The sequence below is a fragment of the Microcaecilia unicolor genome, chromosome 1 (genome assembly GCF_901765095.1).
Source record: "Microcaecilia unicolor chromosome 1, aMicUni1.1, whole genome shotgun sequence".
NCBI classification, from domain to species: Eukaryota; Metazoa; Chordata; class Amphibia; order Gymnophiona; family Siphonopidae; genus Microcaecilia; species Microcaecilia unicolor.
The window spans coordinates 226,544,782-226,570,823 of NC_044031.1; the positions used below are offsets into that span (position 1 = coordinate 226,544,782).

The following is a 26,042-nucleotide window of genomic DNA, read 5'->3' on the forward strand; positions in this document are numbered from 1 at the left end:
CGGAGCTGAAAGTCGTGCGACTGCTCCATGCACCCCCTTACTGCCAGCACTGCCCTGCCTTGGTACGCTACTGCTGTAATGACCTGCTATTTGTGATTGGTTGAAACAGGTACAGTAGCATTGGAGAGATCACACTATATAAAACATATCTTTGGAAGATAAGGAATTGTAAAGTTTTAGGGGTCGATATTCAAAGTGATTTAACCAGCCAGAAACGGCTCCTGGCCGGTTAAATCACTTGTTTGAGGCTAAGTGCTCATTTTCAGCAGCATTTAACTGGCTGTTTTGGGGTTTTTTCAGGGGCAGTCAATACTTGACAGTTAAGTGTCGATTTCCAGCCCTTAACGAGCCAAAGTAGCTGCATAAATAGGATCACATAAAAGTCAGTCGTATTTTTATGTGGTTTGCCATAGCCGGTTAAGCATTGAATATCACAGTTAGGGGGTCTTTTACAAAGACGCGCTAGCAGTTTGGAGCATGCTAATGATTAGTGTGTGCTAAATGGTAGAGATGCCCATAGGAATATATGAGCGTCTCTAGCATTTAGTGCATGCTAAAAACACTAATGTGCCTTTGTAAAAGGACCCCTTAACTGGCTATGGTTTTGATGGCTCCGTAAACCTGGAAATTCAATGCCAGAGCCCAGACATGGCCTGGAATTGAATTTCTGGGCATAACGCCAGTGGCAGTCAGCAAAACGTTGAGTGCTGCTGGCTGAATATCGACCTGTGTTTTTTTTTCCTTTATAAAATCAGGGTCAATCTCTGAACCCACATACGGTCCAAGATGGGTACTGATCACATACGTGGTTTTCTTTAAAAATTCCCAAGACTTATATGGATAAATTGTGACCATATAAGTTGCTATGTGGCTAAAATATAACCATACAAAGAAGGCCAGGATTTGGAGTGGGTTCAAAACTTAAAAGGGTAGTAGTGATATTCAGCATTTATTTGTATAACTCTGAATGCAAAAATAACAGGAATAATTTTATATTTATATATGGTCATGCATGCATTTGCAGTGTGTACAGTTGAATAAATAGCCTGGCTGAAACTGTGCATAAAGTTGTACAGATAATTTATCTGTATAACTTTATGCATTCAGGGCCTTATTCTACAAAGGTTTTGCTCCTAAATTTACAGTCCTAAATTTATGAGCATAATTTTATGCTCCTAAATGTATGTACGAACATAGATTACGCTTGTAATTTAGGAGCATAAATTTAGGAGTGTAAATTTAGGAGCATAACCTTTGTAGAATAAGCCCTCAGTGACTGGCTGAATATTAACCTAATTGCTTATGTAATGGCTGTGTCTGTCTATATAAACATATTCACCTGAACTCTTCAAAGTACAGCAACAAAAGATTCAGGACTATACATTAATTTTGGCCTTTACAGCGACTTCAAAATTTTGATGCAGCCTAATAAAAGGGGCCCAAATTTTACAGAGTGCATCAGGCACACAGAGGACAGCAGTGGTACTGTAACCCTAAGGGGTTAAAATAATCTTAACTGGGCTCCTCCAGAGGAAAAAATAAGGGTTCTATAGTGACATCACTATGGGACAACAGCTGAGCAAGCTGAGACATGGTTGCCTTGGCAACGGCTTGCTGGTCAGTTAAGATTTGGGCAGAAGGAGCTGAAGCAGACGAGGGACAAGCTGTGTGCTGCAGTGTGTCTGTGACTGTCCAGCAACTGTGGTAGAGTTTGGGTCATTAGTGGACAGTGTGAAGAATTTGGAGAGAGGGAGAGGTGTTATGGTGAGAATGTGAATCCAGAACCCCAAGTGCCTGAGGTTATTCCCTCCTTGGGATTGAGAATTAGGAATTTTAGGTTCTGTGTGTCTGAGGGGTAGCAGGGAAATAAATGATAGGAGGGGTTGGAGGTGAATTAGTGGAGTATTAACTGTATAGGATCAAAATCCTGATTCAGGTGTAATTAAAGGACAAACCAGAGCTAAAGTGTCTGTGTATGAGAGAAGGATTGGGGAAAAGAATGTTTTGTGAGCAAGAGTGAAGGAGAGTGCTGCAACAGAAATAGTGTGAGTGCGCTTCAGGGCCGCTCCTGTTAGATCAGGGTAATTAAGTGAGGTTAGGATTGAAAGGAGAGAGTACTTTTATTTGAATTTCATTTTGATTAGCAAGAGGCCACAGTTTTGATTGAATAAATTTAATATCACACACAGAGAAGTACCACCAAGGAATAGGGAGAGAGGGTTTTGCCTCCTGATCATTTTATTAAGGAAAGGTGTAGGAAGAAGAAAAGAGTCCTGAAAAGCTGGTGTTTGAAGAAATTCTGGGCCCCCACGCAAGAAAGGCTTCTACATCATTGAAGAGACTGAGTTAAGAGTGTTCCACAGCTAAGTAACATTTGCACTACTATTAAAAAGAGAGAAAAAGAAAAATACATACCTGGTTGTTTAGCTAGGAAATACATTTTGGATGCCTGGAGAGGAGAGTCCTGCAAAACAAAATTGGTTGCCAAAGAATCAAATTCTTTATGCATTTACAATAAAAAAAACAATTACAGAATTCACAGAAAGTAAAGGTTCACAAGTTTGAAAGGTTGTTAAAGAAAAAAAAATATGTATTTGGTGCATAGTTCAGCTGGTAAAGTTACCCTGTGGAAAAAAAGAAACAAATGAAAATGGTCACATTTGTTAATCTCATATAGTTACAAACTGTCAATAGAAACCAACTGAATAGGGGGTAAGGAAACATACTTATTCACTGACAACTTAACAGCACTTGAATAACTGTTACAGTCGTGGGCATAGAAAACAAGCACTAACTGAAAAATGTGTATTACCATTAAATGTGCATTTCTATGAACTTTTAAATTGTTGGGCTTTTTTAATTGCTTTAAATAAAATAACAAAAGAAAACTTGAAAATAGTTCTCTCTCTAGTTTTTTTTTTTGTATCTTCTCTCCCCTACTGGGTAATGTGTTCGTGGTACTTGGTCTAGACTACTTCCATCCACTGAACCAGAGCACACTGATATATCAGCTCAACTCAGGTGTGGGGGGAGGGGCTTACAGTATGACCAGGCATAATATTTGGGAGGACCAGCAATTAACTTGGGGGAGAGGAGCAAACATATAATTTCCACTCCCACCACATTAAAATTACAATTACCCACCTGCTGAAGAAATCCTGAATTGCCCACTCCTGCTGCAAGAAAGAAGCTGGCAAACTATAGGAGTCAGCTGTTTGGGTGTCAGTGGGTGCTGAGCACCCCCAGAATTGAGCAAGCTCCTTAATTTTGTCCATGGAGGGGTAATTTGTATTGTGTTTGCTACCCCCAATCATCTTGAAATGTTGGCGCCTATGAGGCAATCAACGGCAGCTAGTTAAGCTGCTGTCAGCAACACCGCCAGGTGTGAGAGCGTTGCTTAATGCTGATCTCATGGGATTGGCACCAAGAAGTGCTCCACCAATACTGAGCATGTTTACAGCGCCAGCGATAGCAGTTTCAAATGCTGTCGCTACCTGTCAGCTTTTTCCTTGTAGTAGGCGTGGGCAGCTCCAGATTCCTTCAGCTGGTGGGGCTTGGGAATCCCTGGTAGCTCCACCAATGATGTGACCGGCTGCTGGTCGGGCCTGAGGAAAAAGTGAAGGGGCCCAGGCCCACCCTGGCCCACCCAAAAGAGGTGGGGATAAAATTATATTTTCAAACTTATGGATCTAGTTTCAAATTAAAAGACAAAGGAAAATGCATGCAGAAATAAAACAGAAACTCTTCAACCCCTACATCATTTGGGTTTTCTGTGTACTTTCACCTGAAAATGTCTAACTCAGAAAGTGTTTTATGTAAGCTATATCATATTAATTTTAGAATAGGTCTGTGACTGAATGGAAGGAGGAGGAGGAAAAGATAGAGCCGATGGGGATAATAGGGAGAGTAGCAAAGGGACAGAGCGGGATGGAGGGCTCAGGCAAATTCAGTCTCATCAGACTTTTAGGAACTGAGGGGCCTTTTTACTAAGCTGCTTTAGACGCTAATGCATGCCTAAAGCAGCTTAAAATGGCATACCACAAGACGTACTCGGGCATCCTGCAATAACTGCCAAATGTGTGTGTGCTAACCACATATTTTTTTTTCTTGAGAGAGCATGTCAGGGGGCGGAGAGTGGGTGTTCCTGCACTATTCAGTTAGGTGAGCGGCACTAAACCCAACGCAGGCTTACCACTTGGCAATCTGGAACTACTGCCAGCCCTCTGCGGGAACTGGCGGTAGTTCCACCCCCAGTGTGCGGCATTTCCGGCGCTAGCAAAAATATTTGAAAAATATTTTCACAGGGGGTTACCTGGCGGTAATCAGGCAGTGCCACGTGCTACCCGGTTACTGCTGGGTTAGCACAGGAGCCTTTACCGCCACCTCAGTGTGTGGTGGTAAGAACAATCTTTTGTGACTTTTTGCCTGCTGCGGTAAAAAGAGCCTCAGTACATGGCAAAAACGGCCCCTGTGCTAGTGCAGGGCCCTTTTTACCGCATCTTAGTAAAAGGGTCCCTTAGTGCATCTACATTAGCATGCACAGAGGGGCCCTTTTACAGAGTGGCGGTAAGCCCAATACTGGCTTACCACTCGCTCTTTTGGGACTACTGCGGGCCCAATACGACTGCAAGTGGTATTCCCACCCTGAGCATGCTCCATTTCTGGGGGAAAAAGAAAACCCGTAGAAATGGCTTGCGTGGTGGTAACCCGGTGGTAATTGGGCATCGCTGCATGCTGCCTGGTTACCGCTGGGTTAACGTGGGAGCCCTTATCGCTACTTCAATGGGTGGTGGTAAGGGTTCCCCATCAAATGGCCATGCGGTAAGAGTTCTCTTACTTCATGGCCACGTGTGCTGGGGGATTTTTTTCCCACTGCAGTAAAAAGGGCCCTGGCGCGCGGTAAAAATGGCCCTCATCACTAGCGCAGGGCCCTTTTCTCCACAGCTTGGTAAAAGGGCCCCTGATTAGTGCAGGAATACCGCCTGAACCCTTACTATAAAATGAGTAACGGTACGTGCTCACGCAGTAATATTTTTTAATGGCCACACACTAAGAGCAACATTAGTGTATGGCCACTAATTAAAAAAAATAGAAAATTGGCATTTTGGGGTAAATATTCTGCTGACCATCACCAGCGTTATTCCTTTATATTCAGTACCAGGCTATATCTGGGCTTCAGCATTGAATATCCGGTTTATGTAATGCTGGCTAACATGTGGAGGGGCATAATCGAACGGGGATGACCATCTCTAAGGGCACCCATCTCTAAGGACGTCCCGGGAAAGGGCATCCATCTTTCGTATCGATAATACGGTCGGGGACGCCCAAATCTCAACATTTAGGTCGACCTTAGAGATGGTGGACCTAAATGTTGAGATGGTTGTCCCCGGTTTTCGGTGATAATGGAAACCGAGGACACCCATCTCAAATCCAAGCCATTTGGTCGTGGGAGGAGGAGCCAGCATTCGTAGTGCGCTGGTCCCCCTCACCAACTGGGCACCCTAGGGGGCACTGCAGTGGACTTCACAAATTGCTCCCAGGTGCACAGCTCCCTTACCTTGTGTGCTGAGCCCCCCCCCAAACCCACTCCCCACAACTGTACACCACTACCATAGCCCTAAGGGGGTGAAGGGGGGCACCTACATGTGGGTACATTGGGTTTTGGGCGGGTTTTGAAGGGCTCACATTTACCAGCACAAGTGTAACAGGTAGGGCGGGGATGGGCCTGGGTCCGCCTGCCTGAAGTGCACTGCACCCACTAAAACTGCTCCAGGGACCTGCATACTGTTGTCATGGAGCTGGGTATGACATTTGAGGCTGGCAAAAAAAAATTTAAGTTTTTTTTTAAGGTTGGAGGGGTTGGTGACCACTGGGGGAGTAAGGGGAGGTCATCCCTGATTCCCTCCGGTGATCATCTGGTCATTTTGGGCACCTTTTGAGGCTTGGTCGTGAAAAAAAAATGGACCAAGTAAAGTCGACCAAATGCTTGTCAGGGATGCCCTTCTTTTTTCCATTATCGGCCGAGGACACCCATCTCTTAAGCACGCTCCAGTCCTGCCTTTGCTACGCCTCCGACACACCCCCGTGAACTTTGGTCATCCCCGCGACAGACTGCAGTTGAGGACGGCCAAAATCGGCTTTCGATTATGCCGATTTGGGCGACCCTGAGAGAAGGACTCCCATCTCCCGATTTGTGTCAGAAGATGGGCGCCCTTCTCTTTTGAAAATGCCCCTGATAGTTAAGTTGATATTCAGAACTTAACCAACTGTGTCTTATGCAGTCCCATTTATGTGATTACCCTGGCCGGTTAAGTGCCACTGAAAATTAATGGATAGCTTTGAACAAGTGATTTTACCAATCAGCGGCTGTTTCTGGCTGGTTAAATAATTTCGAATATCGACCAGACTACAACTGTGGTAAGGCCACTTTTTACCGCAGCTTAGTAAAAGGACCCCAAATACCCTTTTACTAAGGTGCGCTGAAAAATGGCCTGCAGTAATGTAGGTGCGTGTTTTGGCCATGCACAGAATCATTTTTCAGCGCACCTGTAAAAAATGCCTTTTTTGGGAGGGCTGAAAATGGACATGCAGCAAAATGAAAATTGGCATGTGTCAATTTTGTGTCTGAGACCTTACCGCCAGCCATTGACTTAGTGGTAAGGTCTCACACGTTAACCAGGCAGTAATAGTCAAGGCGCGTTCAAATGCCAATTACCGCCTGCGTGCCAGAAAATAAAATGTTTTCTGATGCACGTATTAGACGAGCGTCAAAAATGAAACTACTGCCCGGGCCACGCGGTAGCTGGGCGGTAACTCGGAACTGATGTGCGTTAGGCACACGTAAGCGCTTATGTGGCTTAGTAAAAGAGTCCCTTAGAGATGTTTTAAAATTATTAAAATATAATTTAGCTTAATATATTATATCTCTTCTGTATATTTGCTAAACCTTTTTTAGAATATATATAAAGAATATGTTTGTGAAACTAAGATTGTTTTTGTCTCTTTTCATGCCTTGTTCTCCCTTCTGAGATGTTAATTTTAACTCCAGAGCTGTACACCATAAACTTCCAAACATGGCAGGTCCTGAATGTGTTCAAAGTATTTCCTCTCATATTATTTTAATGGTTTCTGACTGTTTGATGTGGGAATGGGAGTGGCAGGATGAAATCTGGAGCTGACGATAATTTGAATGATTTGAGTGTGAACTAAATAGTGAGATAAGGTTGGGTTTATTAATTAACCAGTGACTTAAATTGCAGATATGCCTTCCTTTCAGCAAGATTTGGCCTCCTTAAAGATCAACATGTTTACCTTCCCATGCTGATACGGGGTGGGGAGGGGATAGACAGCTAGAAGCATTTAGGCCCTGGCTAATATTACTCTCATTTTATTTAGCTTTTGTTCCCACAGAGAGCACAGCCCATGAAAGGAAAGAAGGTTGATTAAAAAAATAAAAACAAAAAAACCAACAACATATTTTAGCTTCAGTAAGACCTGCTACTTCTTATCTCTAATCACTAGGAAGGATTCTAAAAAGGACACAGGCCTTTGAATTCTCTTCAGGTAACCTGTTGACAGCCAGTTCTTTTGCCCTATTGTTTTCTTTGTCCTGTGGCTCATTGTTCTTTTCTTTTCTGTGAGGCATTGGGCAGAATCTCAAAATTTTGATAAAACCACAAGGTTAATGTTGCTTGGCAACACTAGCTGTGTTTGTGAGGACTAATGGGGCATGGCATTTGGAGAACTGACCAACTGAGAGTTTTCACTGCCTTTGTACTTCTGTTAAAGAAATGAGAAGGGAAGGAGGCCTTTGGAGCTAAACAGTCCTGCAATGTGAGAATAGTTTCATTAAAATATCTAATGTGTAAGAGATCAAAGGTCCAAAATGGCTGATTTCCCAAAGTTAAGTGCCTATATTTTCCCCCATTTTCAGTTAACCATAGGATCTTAAGTTTTCTGTTGAAATTTCACCTATATTTATGAGCTTAAAAATGATTCCCATAAATTTAGGCCTGCCTTTCATTTGTCTAGATCAGTGAATCCCAAACCTTTCTTGAGGGAACCCCAGCCTGTCAGGTTTTCAGGATATCTGTAATAAGTATTCTTGAGCTAGATTTCCATGCACTGTTTATGTTTCATTCCAGAACAAAAGAAGGCTACACAAGGGTGGAGGTGCGCTAGTTCCCTACATACAAACAGTCAAAGCAAAAAAGGGGGGGAGTAGGGAGAGTAGGCTCTTCTCAAATACCGAAGGAGACTTGTAGATGGATAGGAGACTTTATTGCAAATCATCAAAAAGTGACTCGATACAGCTGCTGTGTTTCGGCGCCTATTAGTAGCATATAAACGTGAAAAGAATTTAAAGGATTTATTAGTTCCATCAGCATTACATATTGAATCAACAACACTAAGGAATTTACCAGTAGGACATTACCCGTGTGGTTCCTGCTCTGTCTGCAATGTGAATATTAAAACTACTGTTCTTCATATTCCGTCATCGAATAAAAAGATTAATCTTAAAGAATTCTCTAATTGTAAAGCTAGAAACGTTATCTATGCGGTAATTTGCTCGTGTGGTTTAGCCTATATAGGCAAAACTAAGAGACAATTCAATACCAGAATAATTGAGCATAAAAGTGCCATAAAAAGGAATGCACTTGAGAAACCACTGGTGGAACACTCAAAGACTTTAGGACATCGTTTTGAAGATTTACGGTTTTGCGTTGTATTTGTTTACAAGAAGAATTGGAGAGGTGGAGCAGTTGACACTTTCCTCCTAAGAAAGGAGCAACAATTTATTTTTGAGTTACAAACACTACTACATCCTAAAGGTCTGAACATGGAGACAGATCTATCAGTCTTTCTTTGAATAAATTATTCTTTTTATTTATATTCAATTTTTATTTTTGTCATCCCTTATTTTCAATTTTTATCAATCATGGGTACATATATATATGTTTTTTTATATTTTTAATTTTGTTCATGCATTCTATATATTGCCTTAACTAGGAGCACTTTTTCACTTAGGGTGATTATTTTTGCATTTTATTTCTTTGTTTTTGGTCGTTTGCATTTCATTAACAATCATTTCGTTTTTTTTTTTGCAAGTCTAGTGCTTTTTAATTATCCTAATACATATATATATAATCTTCCAATGTCAATACTACATAGTATCATTCAATATCCTCATTTACATTTTTTTTCTAATTCAGCATTGGTGTTTTTAAGATTTGTTTTTTGTCACATGAATATTTTTTGATATTTGTAGTCATTCTTTGCCAATAGCATACAGTCCTTTGGCTTTCATTCATTTTTTAATTAATTTTCCTTTTTTTTGCACTTTGACCCTGAAATCAAGGATAAAAAACATCACATGACACGCCTCAAAGTTTTTCCAGGTTTGACAGCAGTGCATCTGCTTGCGTTGTGTTAAGAGTCACAGTGAGTATAGCCTCTGTTTCAAGGTACTTTATTAGATATTTATATTTATAAGGTCCTTCGGATAGTGTCTTCATTATACTAGTGCTATTTCCCTCTCTGACAACAATTGCATGCAGCATTTAGTGGTGGTTTTTTCCCCCCTCCCCTTTCACTTTTGGCGCGTTTTTATAACTATTATTGAGATACATCAGCATTTTCCTGTGCTTTGGAGACCTGGATTTTCAGGCACTGCTCATCTCGGTTTCATTTTATGTTTATTTATAAAAAATATATATATACATATATATCACATATAAATGAATTGTATATAAAAAAAATTATATATAAAAAAAGTGATGGAAAACATTTCATATAAAATGTAAATATATCCAGTAAATAGCATAAACATGAGAACAGTAAAACATTTAAAATCAGACATGATATATTGCCTTTCTGTAAATACAGTCAAAGAAGTTTGCATATACTATTTTTACAGGTACCTTTTAGTCCCTAATAGGCTCACAATCTGAGGTTATTTGTACCTAGGACAATGGAGGGTTAAGGGGGTCTTTTACAAAAGTGTGCTAGCGTTTTTAGCGCACACTAGAGATTTCCATAGGAATATATGAGCATCTTTAGCATTTAGCACGGGCTAAAAACACAGCCCACTGTACTATCCATTAGGCCACTCCTCCACGCCAGTGCCTCCACTGAATGCAAATCTAATTCATGAATATTTATTACGAGTATCCTGAAAACCTGACTGGCAGGGGTTCCCTCAGGATAGGGTTGGGGACCACTGGCCTGGATTTAGGATCCTAATTTAGGTGTTTATAGGGTAATTCTCTAAAGAAGTGCCTATTTGGAGTCTATTCTATAAAGAAGTCAAATATAATTCCAAAACAGTTGAGAGAGCTTCAGATTTTGACTGAATTTAAGAAAGAAATTAAAACTTTACTATTTATTGAGGCCTATGATGTACCCTAGCTTGTTCAATATTGGAAGCACAATATGTCGATATATTTTGTTACTGGAGCATTGAGAATAATGTATATTAAAGATTGAATTATATCTGTTTTGCATTTATTTGTAATGTTGTAAAATGTGTATGTGTTGTATTATTGTGTCTGCAATTTTTTAATCCACCTAGAACTTTGGCGATAGTGCGGAGTATAAATTTGTTAATAAATTAAAATATTATACCAGCCATAGAGCTGGTGTAAATGCTAACTCAGACTGTGAGTGTACACGCATAGATTATAGTGGGGTTCATTTTCAAAGCAGAAAAATGCCCAAAAAGTGGCACAAAGCAGCAGATGGACTTTTTTCCCCCTAAAACATCAAAATCGCTACTTTTGAAACCAGTTTTTAGGATGTTTTTCTATGTAGCTTGTCTGCAGTACATCCAAATTACAAGGGGGATATGTTTGGGGCAGGATTTGGGTTGTTCCCAGGACTTGGACGTTTTCCTGCCATAATGGGCTAAAAGTTAGATGTTTTGGTCTAGACCTGTTTCAATCACGACTAAGTCACAAAAAGGTCCTCAATGACCAGATGACCACTGGAGGAAATAAGGCATGACCCCCCCTTACTCCCCCAGTGGTCACTGACTCCCTCCCTAAAGATGTGAAGGAAACAGTGCATACCAGCCTCTATGACAACTTCAGAGAGTGAGTTGAGAGGAAGTGACTTGATGTTTATCCTGTGGAATCTGTTAGGGACAGTAATCCAGGGATTTATAGTAAATCTCCAAGCTTCAGAGAAGGAAGACAGTAACACCTCCTGCAAGGCAGGAAAATTAAAATTTATCTTGAGCCAGATGATAGATTCTGCCAAAGCTTGGAGCGCTGTGATTGTCTTGCCAGTCCACTTAAATCTGTGACATCAGAGCTGGATAATAAGCTGCAGATGTTAGCATTTTTTTCAATGCAACTGGATTTCAAGATTCATACTTCCTTTATCAAATCGGGGTAAAATGATTTAGCTCATCTGGCACTGACTAGTAAAAAGTGGAATATTTCCAGAATGTCTGTGAAAAATGCATGAGGTTAATCTACTATAGAAGGGAAGAACTGCTGGGGTGACTTTAGGAAACATTCAGATCATAGCCAATTAATTTGTGATAAAGAAAATGGGTTCTGGGGGCTCAGTCTTCTTTTTCCTTGCCCTCCTAGCAGTTAATGAGATCTGATCTAGCCTCTCATGACGTGGGATATACTTTATGCTTATTGTACAATCTGGTTTAGAAGTGAGGGAATGAAGCTAGTTTAACACTGATTTTTAGCACTGGGCATCTAATGTAGGTATTTTAACTTAGGGACGCTCAAAGCAATCCTAACTTTAAGAACCTCAGTTTAAGGTGCTTCAACTTAGATGCCTGTAGTTAGAAAAATATTTTAACTGGGGCTCAGTTGTCTTTCAATACAGACTTCTTACAGTTTCAGGAGGTAAACATAGTAAAGGAAGACAGATAAAAATCTGTATGGTCCATCCAATCTGCCCAACATACCCCCAGGATCATACACCTCTCTACATCTACACCGCGACACCCCAGGGAAGGCACACTCCCTCCCACACCCGTCCCCAAATACAGAGTTGTAACTTCCATTCTGTGCAAATCACACTCCACACTGGCATCACAAACAGGGCAGCTGGCAATTCGCCACCATGCCAATTCCATGTTGTCATTTTGTTTACATAATACCACAACACCATGCCAGTAGTCCAAAAGGTGGTTTTATTATTATGATCGCAGTATAGTCATATATATTACCATGCATGTCATCCCCTCCCCCCATTGAGATGCACAGCACCTACAATCTTAGTATATGGTATGATATGTAATACCACAGAAATGTACAATCCCCAATAAATTATCTCTATATAAGGCAGTTCTTCAGAGGGTGAACTCAGTAAAGCCAGAGTATCACCCAGTTCTTCATTGATCCATTTTCTTTTTATAAATTTTTCAAAATCCTGTTACACTGTCATCCATTCTAACCCTTCATTCAGTCCCTTGGGTGTAACAAAATCCAAAGTATATATCCATCGCTGTTCTTTGTAGTTCAAATATCGATCTCAATTACTACTCTCCCACCCTCTTTTGTACCACATTCAAATACACCAGAAAATAAGCAAGAGCCTTCTCATCAAGCAGTGCTGATTCTATCCCCTTACAAAATCCTAGACTTATGTTCATTCATATGCAATTTCACAGGATGAGACGTCCTACCTAGATAATAGACGAGTGTGTGTGTGCATATATATATATATATATATATATATATATATATATATATATATATATTACAATAATACAATACAATATACATATTTCTATACCATAACATCACAATAATAAAATTATTTCAGTTCTATGCAGTTTACAAAAGAAGTCTGCCAGCCATTTCTGGGAATTAGCAACATAAGATATATACATATATATGAGATCACAAGGACATTGAATTAGATAAACCACATAAGTCTGTATCACAAGAGGTAACAAATTTTGAGGTATAACTAACTCTTGTTCTTGGATGGACCCAACTGTGTCCATTTAAAGAAAATGAGTACCACTGACAATGACCACAACTGGTATGTTGTCCCATAACTTTGTTAGCCTCACATACAGGGCAGGCGGCACCTTGGCACTCACCTTTCATCCCACACCACACACTCTAAGAATCAACATATACTACCTTATCCAAAGAGCGGAATTTATTATAGCCACAGCATTCTGCTACTTACATATTTAAAGACATTTACAGTATCGTGTATTTTCATTCGTACACATCCTTGAGTGAATTCTTTCAAAAAGGAAGTAAATAAATCCTAATAAATAAATACATGCAGTTTACAATATCAAATAAGTAAATACATGAATCGATTTAGCTAGAGTATTTTGGGGCAGGGTGCTTAGCCTCTTGAGTCACACAGCACCAACTTCTTCGCCTCAGCCCGCAGAGCACATTTCCTGCTCTGCCTGTGGCATATATTGTAGAAATGCCAATGTGCTACCATCACTTCCTTGATGAGGAGTTACTGTACGAGCACTTCCCCTTACTTAACCATTGACTCTTTCTTGATGCCTTTAGCCTTCCCATTCTGTCCAAGTCTGAAGTAGGCACCGCAAGCCTTTTGTGGTACTCTTGCACTGTCCCCGCCTTCTTACAAAAGGGGGACTGCCCCTGATTTTGTTATCATCCATGCCACTGTTAGCATGTGACAAAACACTTCACATTTGCTCCTTAATTTGGTCTACAACATACTGCTGCCCGCCTTCTTACAAAAGGGGGACTGCCCCTTTTGATATCATCCATGCCACTGTTAGCATGTGACAAAACACTTCACATTTGCTCCTTAATTTGGTCCACCGCCATAGACCACAAGAGCGACACCTTGCATGTCGCTGCAGCCATTACTCAACACATGCAACCATGCAGCCTGCCTATGGGCAGCCTTGTCTACTAATTTAAATAACTATGATTCGCTCCTGCATTACCCAGCATCACAAAAGAGCCATCCTTAACAGTGCTGGCTCACTCCCATAGTACTCAACCTCATCAAAGAGCCAACCTGCAGACTCCCTCCTGCAATATCTAACATCACCAAACAGCCATCATTAGGAACGTTTGAACATCCCCTACTAAGACTACGACCTGGGATATCCTAGGCTGAAAAATCCTAGGTGAAGTCAATATGTTGCAGAAAGAATGTTCAATGCCCATGCAATGTTCCAAGGTGAAGACAACCTGTGTAAAATTTCGTCACAAGAAAGAAAATGTATATCCTATATTTGTAATCCTGGCCCTGGATGGGAACAGCTATAAGTCATCCCATAGTTGTTTCACCTTTTTTTGACCCCTTAGTAATTTCTTTACTTGTTTGCCCCGGCATGGGCCATCACTCACAGTCTAGTGGGCGTGCAAGTGGAGTGGCTGAACATGGTTTGTAAAAGTAAAAGTGGGAAATGCTAATTCCATTAGGAAATTCCAGTGGGAGCTGCCAAGTTATGATATCAAAATTAAATGGTTGACATCCTTATTATCATCGATGAGTACACGCAGCTATCATCGCCGAGTCCTTTCTGTACACTTTGAAACCCTCCCCCCTCCAGAAAGTAAGATACCATGGCCAAACAATTAAACAGGAATGGCAGAAATGATCACCCTTGCAATGGACTATTTATGTGCATGTCGCCGCAGTATGTCTCACTTACGGTGCGTGCTGCCCCTACTGGGCTGTCTTAGGATGTGGATCACTGTCCATGGGAACAAATGAAGAGTAACAGATATCAACAAAGAGTAACCTAGTGTCGCGTTCTCGAGGCCCTTGGAATGCTGTCAGGTCTTCGAGGCAGCACTGGGGATCGTGAGCCCATGGGCCCCTGCCGAGGAGCGGCAGAGGCAGGCAAGACCATCTTGGAAATGGACGTCCGGAAGGACCGGACTGGAACTCGGGACTGGAAGTAGGCCACTGGAACCGGCAGAACAGGAACCGCTTCACCTGTGCTTAGCCACCTTTCCGCTGGAGTTGAGCTCCAGTGTGCGGGCGGCCGACAGGACTTGCTGGCCAAGGCCGGACTGGAGATCCAGAGGACCCACCGAGGATCAAGGAAACACGAGGAAACTGGACTAGGAACTAAACTCAGATGGAGTGCTGCTGCACAGCCACTAGCAAGAACCAGACGGCAGACCAAGGAGACAAGACATAGGAACAAAGACTAGGGCAACATGCCAGCAAGGCAGACTGGGGATCAGGGAATACCCAGCGGGTAAACCCACTAGCTAGGAAGCAGCAGGAAACAGGGACCACGCCCTGGCAATAAACACTAGCTACCAAACAAACAGAAAAAGTAAACACTGGGCCTTCAGGAATGAGAAAAATGCAATCCTTTATTAATGATGAATACCCGACACGGGCCGTGTTTCGGCGTACAAACGCCTGCATCAGGGGTCTAACATAAAAAATACATAAACATATATCATTAAAAAATTATATATAATATATAATACAATAATGCAGAACCAACATTAAAATCCAAAATGCAAATGCATGCCTACATAAACATACATATATATATTATAAAGAAATTTAAAACCAAAACATAATAATCATGGTTAAAAGCATATACATATAAAAAATGATAGAACATGATAACATATGATATAAAACATCATCATCATGACCTGAGAAATATTAACCAAATATCCATACATATATCTTCGTATATCTATCTCCCCATTTACATATACTTATTCACAAGCTTCAAAAAACATGCCCATACATACATATACATACACACCATAATGTTATATCTCAAACTCATGTGTACCGGTCTGTGAAGACCTTACCATCTGGGATACATATTGCAAAAATGAGTGCAAAAGGGGCTCATAAACTTATAGAGCACGCTTTCAAACACTCATATCATTTAAACAACTTTATTAATTACAGACTATGCATAAAAAAATATAATAAAACTTAAAAGTAATAATAATAAATGAATAAACATCAAACCTTACCAAAAAACTCTTCTAGGTCAGCTAGTTAGCTAGTAGATAAAGATGATTAACAGACAGGTTATGTTCCCTAATATGAAAAGAACAAAATTTTCAAAATTGATAAATAACATTAAAAACGTCCGTCCAAGAGCAATGTATTCCCATGCATCCACATACAATTAATAAGCAATCGGATAAAATAAACATCTGTTTTAAAGCACTTAAGTAATGCAGGAATCAATATCTTATGATGAACTAAAACCAAAACATAATAATCAAGGTCTGATGTCATACAGACAGCAATGAAAAGTCAACTCAATGTGGGACCTAGAGTGCTGAACAGAGGTAAGCCTTTCAACATGAAAGGCTTTGAATGTATACACTAAATTATACTGTCGTGTTATGTTCCTGGCCACTGCTATGCTGATGCAACCAAATGCATCTAAGTGCCCAATGAATACTCAACTGCCCCTGTGGGAAACACTATTGCATATCTCCTTATCCCAGTAGCAAACTTGAAAATAGGTATTTTCAATGGAACCAGCTGTCTTCTAAAATGGAACCAGTTTTCTTGAGGGGAATTCCAAAACCCATGGAGACAGGTAATATAACCCCTAAATCTGTGTGCATTTCTCAAAGTGTTGCACCGCTAATGAACTTGCTGTCCCAAAAGGAATGCTATATGCCATAAACTGGAGGTGTAATCCTTCCAAGTGTTCTGCAAGCCATCTGTTAAGACAATAGCTGTGCCGATATAACTCATGTTGTATCCCACAGCTTTAAAGGATGATCAAATGTAGTGCCAAGCTATATTTGAATCACATAGTAATATCATAGCAGGGAAAAGTTAACTGTGATACAACAGAAAAGAGGGGCACTAGACCATGTAATGCCTTGCATATAATAGTGCAGATTTTAAAATATATCCTAGATGTAAGAAGTGCTTACTGCGAACAAACTGCATTGTGTATGTCCTGTGTCTGTAGGCCCCTGTGTTCTTTGTGTATATAGACTGATCTACCACTGCTGTCAGCTGAGGTGAATGAGAACATACCTAAAGGTATTGGTTGAGTGCCTGTAGGACAGTCCTTCCCCATGTTTAAACTTGTACAGCGCTGCGTAACCCTGGCAGCGCTATAGAAATGCTAAGTAGTAGTAGTAGGACCTCTTAATTGTCCTGTATATAAGCAGATCGACAGCCTCATGTGGCCGATGTAAGAGAAAAAAAAGAAAGGGGATAGACATCTTTTCTGAGATAAATTTCTTAAACGCACATCGTGGAATTCTATTTCTAATAACCTTCTTTGTCCATAAATTGGGAGGCAGTGTCACCTATTAATTAGTAATATAAGAACAACCCCAGATTTCCTACTATGTCCCAGGGAAGACTCGAGACCGCAACCTATAGCTTTTAACTTCGCAACACAACAGCATGGTAATTGGGAGTATCATCAGGAGCCTATGATACTAAGATCTGTAACAGAGTGGACACCCCGGAGGGAGTGGAAAACATGAAAAAGGATCTGAAGAAGCTAGAAGAATGGTCTAAGGTTTGGCAATTAATATTCAATAGTCTTCACTACTGGGGTATAATTATCCCTTCAGGGTTTTTATTTATTACCCAAATATAAACTAACAAAACCCTTATACTATATTTCTACTGTGTGTCACATATAGTGCAACTTTCTAAATAGCACTACCTCTCCAAACACTACTCTTTTTATGTCTTTTTCTCTTGCATTCAAATAGTGCTCAGTGACTGGAAAAAACATTTCTAGACTGACTGCCAGTCTTACATTGTGTTTTCCTTTTAGTACATCATTGCACTCCACCTCCTGCCTATCCTGTGTGGTGTATTACTTCTAATGAGATGGTAATACTTTCTTTTATATGTTATTCACATATTCCCAGGTTCATAAAACCACTTATCTTAATACTTGACAGGTTGTTCCAACTCTCTAGAAATGATCCCAGTCACTTTAAATTGTGCAGTGAAATAAATCAAAAAATGGAGTTCGCTAAACCAGTTCCCAGTTGTCATCCACTGTTGGTGCCCTACATGCGAGCATGTTTCGCCATAGCGTCTTCAGGGGAACACCATTCTTCAGGCAGGAACAGCTTACACTCCTCTCCCTCAGACGGCCTGAACGCCGGTTCCTGTGTACTCTGTAACCTCAAATTTCATGTCATGTCCAGTAGTTTTCACAGGGAAGGAAGCACAGCTGAGTGCTCCAGTAGGGATATGCTAATGGGAAAATATAATGGCATGGTGCTTACCTGAGAGTAGGTAGGGTAAATGTGAATTGTAACAAGGAAGAACCCTATCAAGGAAGTGGAGGCTGAAGTACAATGGTTACAAATGGCTTTATCAGTTACTCATGGAGGAATTCTGGGCACAACATTTTAAAATTCTGCATACTATAATTATCAAAATAATACAGTATAACCACGGTCTCGGAGTAGTAATTAAACTCCCTCAAACTGAAACGTTCTTATTCTAAGATGCAAAATGTTAAAACAATTTTGGTACAGATTTCTCCAAGGAATACAGCACTAATGCACCATGGTTAGAACTTCTGGCTTTCAGCAAATTTTATTTTAGCAGTCCATTGAGTCCAAGAGGAACTGTGAGCTGCAGGCAGTGCTGATTTCTGATCACAACACAGTTGTGTTCACAGTTGTTGCTACAAATGTCAGCCATAGAAAACAACATCAGTACTACTTGCAATTCTTGTTGGGTTCTGCAGATTGCTGAATGAAAATGCCTGAAGTCCAGAAGCCCTCACAGTAAGGCTGTGGATCACCTCCCTCGACCCCTCCCATATACATACACACGTTGTATGGTCACTGTTGGCTTGATGGACCTTCGGTCTGTCCCCGTATGTCAACACATATGTTCTTAAGTCTCCTTTCTTCAACAGTGTCTCTCCCTTCAGATCATCTCCCAATCAACACCCTCTCCTATCTCTCTTCATATCCCTTCTACATTCTCTTAACTCCCCCACCCCCCATACATATTGTGTTATCTCCCTCTGTTCTTCATCACCCCACACCATATGCCCTCTTACCTGGTTTCCCCCAGATCCTCTCCTTTTCCACTTATCCTCTTACCCTCTGTTGTCCTCAGTTTTTTCCCTGTCCTCTCCCCCCACACACATACAGCTATTACCCCTTGTCTCCTCCAATTTATCTCCCCTTCCATACATGCGCTGCTTATCCACTGCTTCCTCTTCCATTTTTCATTAGCTCCCAGACCCCTCAGTGAGTACTTTCCCCAGCATCTATTCCTAAACTCCATCTCTGCTGGTACTATAATTGGATGATGTGGTGTCCTTGGTTCAAACTCAGCTGCTAATGCAGCCTTCTGCTAGAGGCCAACCAAATTTTGGTTGTGGCTCCGGTGCAGAAATTGGCCTGAAATCCGTATTCAGTCTTTTTTTTTTGGCTGATAATGCCTGTACATTTTTGGCAGAAACCAAAAGTTACACTCTACTCATTGCATGTGCTCCCCTTCCCCCCAAAACAGTAGCAGGCTCAGATCCCTCTGCCCCCCTGAAAAAAGGTAGTGCTATCACTTCCTCCCTCTCCCCCGGACAAAGTTACTGCTGAAACTGAAACTTGTCCCATCCCCAAACCATAGCAGCCTCCTCCATCTCCCTCCTCCTCCCTCCCCAAATAAAGGTAACTCTGCCACCTCCTCCCTTCTCCTCCACACAAAGGTAGCGCCACCCCTACCCCCTGAAGCTCCACTGCCGCCTCCCTCTCCTCTGAACAAAGGTAGCACCCCCCGGGCCTACTTTTGAGTCCCTGGTAGTCTAATGGCTAGTCAGGGCAGAAGCGATCCCTAGTTGCTCCTGCATCTGCCGTTTTCACTGTCAAAATGACTGTCACAAACCTCAGCAACAGTCTTGTGGCAGCCATTTTGAGATTGGAGCTGGCATGGGCAGGAGCAATCATTCCTGCCCTGACCAGCCACTAGACCTCCAGGGACTCACAGGTAGGCCCGGTGTAACAGGCCACATTAACCCCCTGCCCAGACTATACCCGGGGTTAAAGTGGCCTAGGCCAGAGTATACCGCGGGGTTAAACTGGTCTAGGCTAGAATATACCCAGGGTATACTCTGGCCTAGGCCACTTTAACCCCGGGTATAGTCTGGGCAGGGGGTATACTCTGGCCTGTTACACCGGGTGGGGGCTACCTTAGTTCTGGGGAGAGGGAAGAAGTGACAGTGGCAGCATATTACTGTTGTTCAGTGAGGAGGGAGGGGGTGAGGCGGTAGCTGTGACTGTGTTACCTTTGTTTGGAGTGGGAGGGAGGAGGCAGTGGTGCTACCTTTGTTTGGGAAGTGAGAAGGAAGAGGTTGCTGTGGTTTGGGGGTGTGATTGAAATCAATCTGCGGCCCAAATTTGCAACTCAGTTTCTGATGAAACTAAAACCAGTCGAACTCTACTTCCTGCACCACACGGCTTTTGCCATCAGTGTGATCCTTGAAATACTGCGCTGTTCTCAAAATCTGACAAGAACAGCACAGGACTTCCTTCACTGCTCTGATCACACACTGGAAGACCCATGCAGTACAGGAAGAGCACAGCACTAGCTGCGCATCCACATTAGGGTTTCACCTCTCTGCCTCGAGGTTAATTCTGCATGGGACAAGATAAATTCTGTGCCCCAGGGGAGCTGTGCACAAATTCTGCAATGTGCAGTTGTTCAGATTTCCCTCAGGAGTGATCAGTGGAATGGCATGGATAGGCTCAGTATGCAAAGTTACTGACATTCTTGGCTTTTGTCCTGTGGAAGAGTGCAGGTATAAGGGAAATGCCTACCGTACTTGAGTGTATCTTGCCTTGAGCTGCTATTGAAAAGGCATACATTTAAAAAAAAAATCAAAATTCAACATTCTGATAATGATCCATCATGTAGAACTGGGGCGTTTCTAGGAAGAGGTTCTTAGTGCTGGTCAGAACATATGGGATCCAAAATGTAGAGGGACATGATGATTAAGAAGGTCTTTTGTCCGTCTGTGTTAATTACCCAATATTTGTTCCGCAGCTTGATGACTGTACACTGCAGCTTTCCCACAATGGTACCTACCTGGATTTAGAGTCTACCTTACTGGAGCAGAAGGATGAGCTGGAAGGATTCCAGGAGGATTCCGGGTAAGAAATAAGAGAAGGATAGCAAAACTATATTAGTGTTTTACTGACTAAGACTAAGAAAGCATTTCTATAACTTGGCGCCTCAATGGATCATGCTTAGTGCCAATTCTATAGTGGTACTTAGGGAAGCCGCTTTGGTATGCTGAAATTTAGATGTACCCACTTACAGTTCAGTAGTTGCTTTGGTTAGAACACCTGAGTGTGCCATGCAACTCATTGTACCATAGTATTCTATAAGTTGTGTGCTTTGCTTGGTGACAAACCCTTGGCAATTGTACGCTAGAATTACCTTGTAGAATAGCACCTAATGCACACATGCACAGAACTGTAAACTATTGGTGCCTCTGATGTGTGAAAGTGGCGTGAAAGTCTAGGCACCATCAAAAAAGAGCGAGGAAACAAAAGATGAGGAAGCCAAAGCTTGAGTGATGGTGAAAATCCTACTTACTTCCAACGTGCTGTAGACGGAATCCTGTGCAGAAGGAAGGGATCCTCAGGAGCTTAGCCTAGAATGGGTGGCAGAGCTGGTGGTTGGGAAGCGGGGCTACTGCTGGGCAGACTTATACGGTCTGTGCCGGGGCTGGTGGTTGGGAGGCGGGACTAGTGCTGGGCAGACTTATACGGTCTGTGCTGGGGCTGGTGGTTGGGCGGCGGGGATAGTGCTGGGCAGACTTATACAGTCTGTGCCAGAGCCGGTGGTGGGAGGCGGGGATAGGGCTGGCCAGACTTATACGCTCTGTGCCCTGAAGAGGACAGTACAAATAAAAAAAGTAGCACATATGAATTTATCTTCTTGGGCAGACTGGATGGACCATGCAGGTCTTTTTCTGCCGTCATCTACTATGTGACTATGTGACTATGTGACGTACAATCCAAAGGAGTCGACATGGCTTTTGGAATTTTTTCTGTTTGCTGTGCTATACTGGATCGAGATCGTTGTATATGTGCTTTCTTGATGTTCTGAATACATATTGCGAGAATCAGCCGTTTGTTGGCATTAGGGCTCTTGACGAAGACATGCCTGCCGAAACACGGCCGTGTTGTGTCCTTTGATTGTACGCCTACAGCACGTTGGAAATAAATAGGATTTTCACCATCACTCAGCATTGGCTTCCTCATCTTTTGTTTCCTTGCTCTTTTTTGCTGGTGTTTACGTATTCGTGAGGATGGAGTTTCTCCTTCTTTTGCTTTTTTGTTTAAGTCTAGGCACCAGTTTATGGAACTGCCCTGTCAATTCCCACTCTTTGCTGGCTGCTTGCTTCTAGATACCAATTTCGACACTGGCCTTTCAAGTCTTAAATTACATTAGTCAGCAGAATGCTTAACTGTGGTGTGTCACTGTTTTATCACAGGACTAGATTTAGATATAGGCATGTGCCTGGGGCACCAAATTCTGAAAGAGCCCAAAATCTAGAACCCTGGATTTCCCACTCTCTGATATATGGGAGAATCCTTCCATACCAGTCTTCTACCTGTGAATGTCATTATCTTAAATCTTGTCTGTTTTTATTACTTTTATGTTCACCATGCCATTTTCACAGTCCAATGAAAAAGTACTTTACCATCACTCAGTGCAAACATAGATTTTAATACTATATAATATATACAAAAGAAGAAAGCACTCCAGATATAAACAATGGGACGATATTCAGCAGGATTTGCCTGTGTAGGAGTGGCACCTGTCTGGATAAGTCCTGCATACCAGGTCATGCTCAGATTTTCAGTAGCACTTACCCGGATAATATCGCTAAAAATCTGGTCGATCCGACTCAGTGCTGGGGGTGGTTTGAGGGGAGCTGAGAGTTACCACTTAGCAGCAATATTCACTCTGTTAATTGGGTAACTATCTGCATAAGGTTAGAATCAGTGTTTCCTCTAAGGCCGACCTGGTGTGTGCAAATTTTTTTCGTGTGAGAAACAAGTTTTAAAAACGAACAGTTTTTTGAGTGCCAGTATTAGCAATGTATTTCTGTATATAGCACACAAAAACCCCCAACATTTTTATGAGCAACCATGTAAAATCTGTGAGCAGCGCTCCTAAAATGTATGAGCAATCGCTCATGCGCTCCACTTAGAAGGAACATTGGTTAGGATAGCAAAAAGACTGTCCTAACTTTATCTGGGTAGTTATCTAGGTACCGGTCTGAATTTTACCGGTACCTGGATAAGTGCTGACTGCTGCTATATATCCATACATTCAGTGTCAGTATCCAGGAATGGCTCAGGTATATCTGGGTATAAAAAGTCCATGGTCCCCAGGATATAAAAAATCACTGACTGCTGTGGGATGAATACTAACCCAGATTGTTGCAAATAAGTGGACTAGCATAGCTTAGTCTCATACTAGATGATGGGAAAAGACAGCAAGACAGGATTCAGTGCTATATAATCATATTCAAAACTCACATGCTGACTTAGGATCTTTCACATTTACAAGTGCTCAGAGCTGCTTTTATCTAACAAACAGCAAGTCACCATATGGCTAGTCTATAACAAATGTAATAGATATGTCCGATTAATAATCATCTCGCCTCTAGAGCGCATGTGCACTTTCACCAACTCCCATATCTACCTCACTCCACCCCAAAAATAAAACAGGAAAGAAAATAGGCACTGTTTTTGGAGTGCTGGGTGAAAGCTGCAAATCAGGCTATTCAATATGGACCACGCTTCACTGGCGCTGTTTCAGGGGGACAAATTTACAATGCAGAAGCTTCTTCAACACAAATTCTTGATGTTGACTATGAGAGGCTCTGAGCATTAGCTTCACCTTGTAAATGTGACCCCCCCCCCCCTGCAATCAGCTTATGTTCATTTTTATTTACAAATTCATTACACCGTGTTTCAAGTCAGTTAATGAAAGTAGTGGTCAGTATCACTAGTATAAAAAGCAAAAATAAACAGTATAAGTAATCAAGAGAGAGAGAGAAACTAATTAGTAGCAGCTGTAGTTGTGGCCATCAATGCAGCTTACCACCGAGGGAATGATCGAAGGCTAGAGAAAAAAATATATGGACCCTATAATTCCTATAAATTTGTGTGCTAATGCTAGAGACACCCATAGGAATATGTGGGTGCCTGTAGCAGTGTGCCTACAGCGTGGCTTAGTAAACAGGGCCATAGATGTTCTGATTGACTCCAAATTATCTTTTTCTAATCAGATTTCTGCAGTTACTAAACAGGGTTTTTTTTGCTCTTCGAAGTATTTTACTGCACTTCATACACTATTTCATGCTTTTGTCTGTTCCCAGCTGGACTATTGCAATGTGGTCTATGCTGGCCTTCCACTCTCTGCTTTAAAACGTCTTCAAACTTTACAAAATACAGCTGCTCGGTTACCGTGTCATGTTGTTACTAAAATTACATTGGTTACCCATTCACTTAAGAATCCAATTTAAGGTCCTTATTCCTACTGATTTACCGGATTATCAAGTGCAAAGTGATGCATGTGAGAAAGAGGAACACATACTATAGCTATGTGATGTAAGGTTCCACATTAGGAGTCAGTGACCAGAAAAGGGATCTAGGTGTCATCGTTGATGATATGTTGAAACACTGCTCAGTGTGCGGCGGCAGCTAAGAAAGTAAATAGAATGTTAGGAAAGGAATGGAAAACAAAAATAGGACATTATAATGCCTTTGTATCCCTCCATGGTGCGACTGCACCTCAAATATTGTGCGCAGTTCTGGTCACCGCATCTCAAAAAAGATATAGTGGAATTAGAAAAGGTACAGAGAAGGGCAACAAAAATGATAAAGGAGATGGGACAACTTCCCTATGAGGAAAGGCTAAAGCATCTTTGGCTCTTCAGCTTAGAGAAAAATGGCAGAGGGGAGATATGATAGAGGTCTATAAAATAATGAGTGGAGTGGAATGGGTAGATGTGACCCGCTTGTTTACTCTTTCCAAAAATACTAGAACTAGGGGGTACGCAATAAAACTTTGGCAGGGGAGGGGTCAATCGGGAATGATTCTTCACTTTCTTCCCCAGATGATTCCTTCCTGGAAAATTCCTTCCATTCTCTTTTACAGTATTAGCAGTTGAGAAAATTAAGCAATGTAGCAAGGATTCTTAGTGTTAGGTGCTACAATCTATGGGGGTTTGAAAAAGGACCACATGGAGGGTCATAATCGAAAAGGGCGCCCAAGGGGCGCCCAAGTTTTCCTGAGGACATCCTCGCAGGATGTTCCGAAGAAGGGGCGGGGAAACCCGTATTATCGAAAGAAGATGGGCGTCCATCTTTTGTTTCGATAATACAGTCGGGGACATCCAAATTGCAAAATTTAGGTTGATCTTAGAGATGGTCGTCCCCGATTTTAAGAAACAACCAAATGCAAGCACTTTGGTCGTGGGAGGAGCCAGCATTCGTAGTGCACTGGTCCGCTTGACATGCCAAGACACCAACCGGGCACCCTAGGGGGTACTGCAGTGGACTTCAGAAATTGCTCCCAGGTGCATAGCTCTCTTACCTTGTGTGCTGAGCCCCCCCCCCAAAAACCCACTCCTCACAACTGTGCACCACTACCATAGCCCTTATGGGTGAAGCGGGGCACCTACATGTGGGTACAGTGGGTTTCTGGTGGGTTTTGAAGGGCTCACATTTACCACCACAAGTGTAACAGGTGGGGGGGATGGACCTGGATCCGCCTGCCTGAAGTGCACTGCACCCACTAAAACTGCTCCAGGGACCTGCATACTGCTGTCATGGAGCTGGGTATGATATTTGAGGCTGTCATAGAGGCTGTGAAAAAAATTATTTTAATTTTTTTGAGGGTGGGAGCAGATTAGTGACCACTGGGGGAGTAAGGGGAGGTCATCCCCGATTCCTTCCAGTAGTCATCTGGTCATTTAGGGCACATTTTTGTGGCTTGGTTGTAAGAAAAAAGGACCAGGTAAAGTCGTCCAAGTGTTCGTCAGGGACGCTCTTCTTTTTTCCATTATCGGTCGAGGACGCCCA

The 26,042-nt window shown here is 41.9% G+C and overlaps 1 protein-coding gene across 4 annotated transcripts in view; it reads left to right on the forward strand.

Annotated features, from left to right (window-relative positions):
• The window catches only part of FHOD3 (formin homology 2 domain containing 3), a 942,952-nt gene that overhangs the window by 93,246 nt on the left and 823,664 nt on the right, over nucleotides 1–26,042 (forward strand). For all 4 annotated transcript variants that reach the window (XM_030204545.1, XM_030204553.1, XM_030204563.1 and 1 more), the window contains exon 2: nucleotides 20,977–21,083. In XM_030204545.1, coding sequence (XP_030060405.1) covers nucleotides 20,977–21,083 — 107 coding nt within the window. The remainder of the gene's footprint in view (nucleotides 1–20,976; nucleotides 21,084–26,042) is intronic.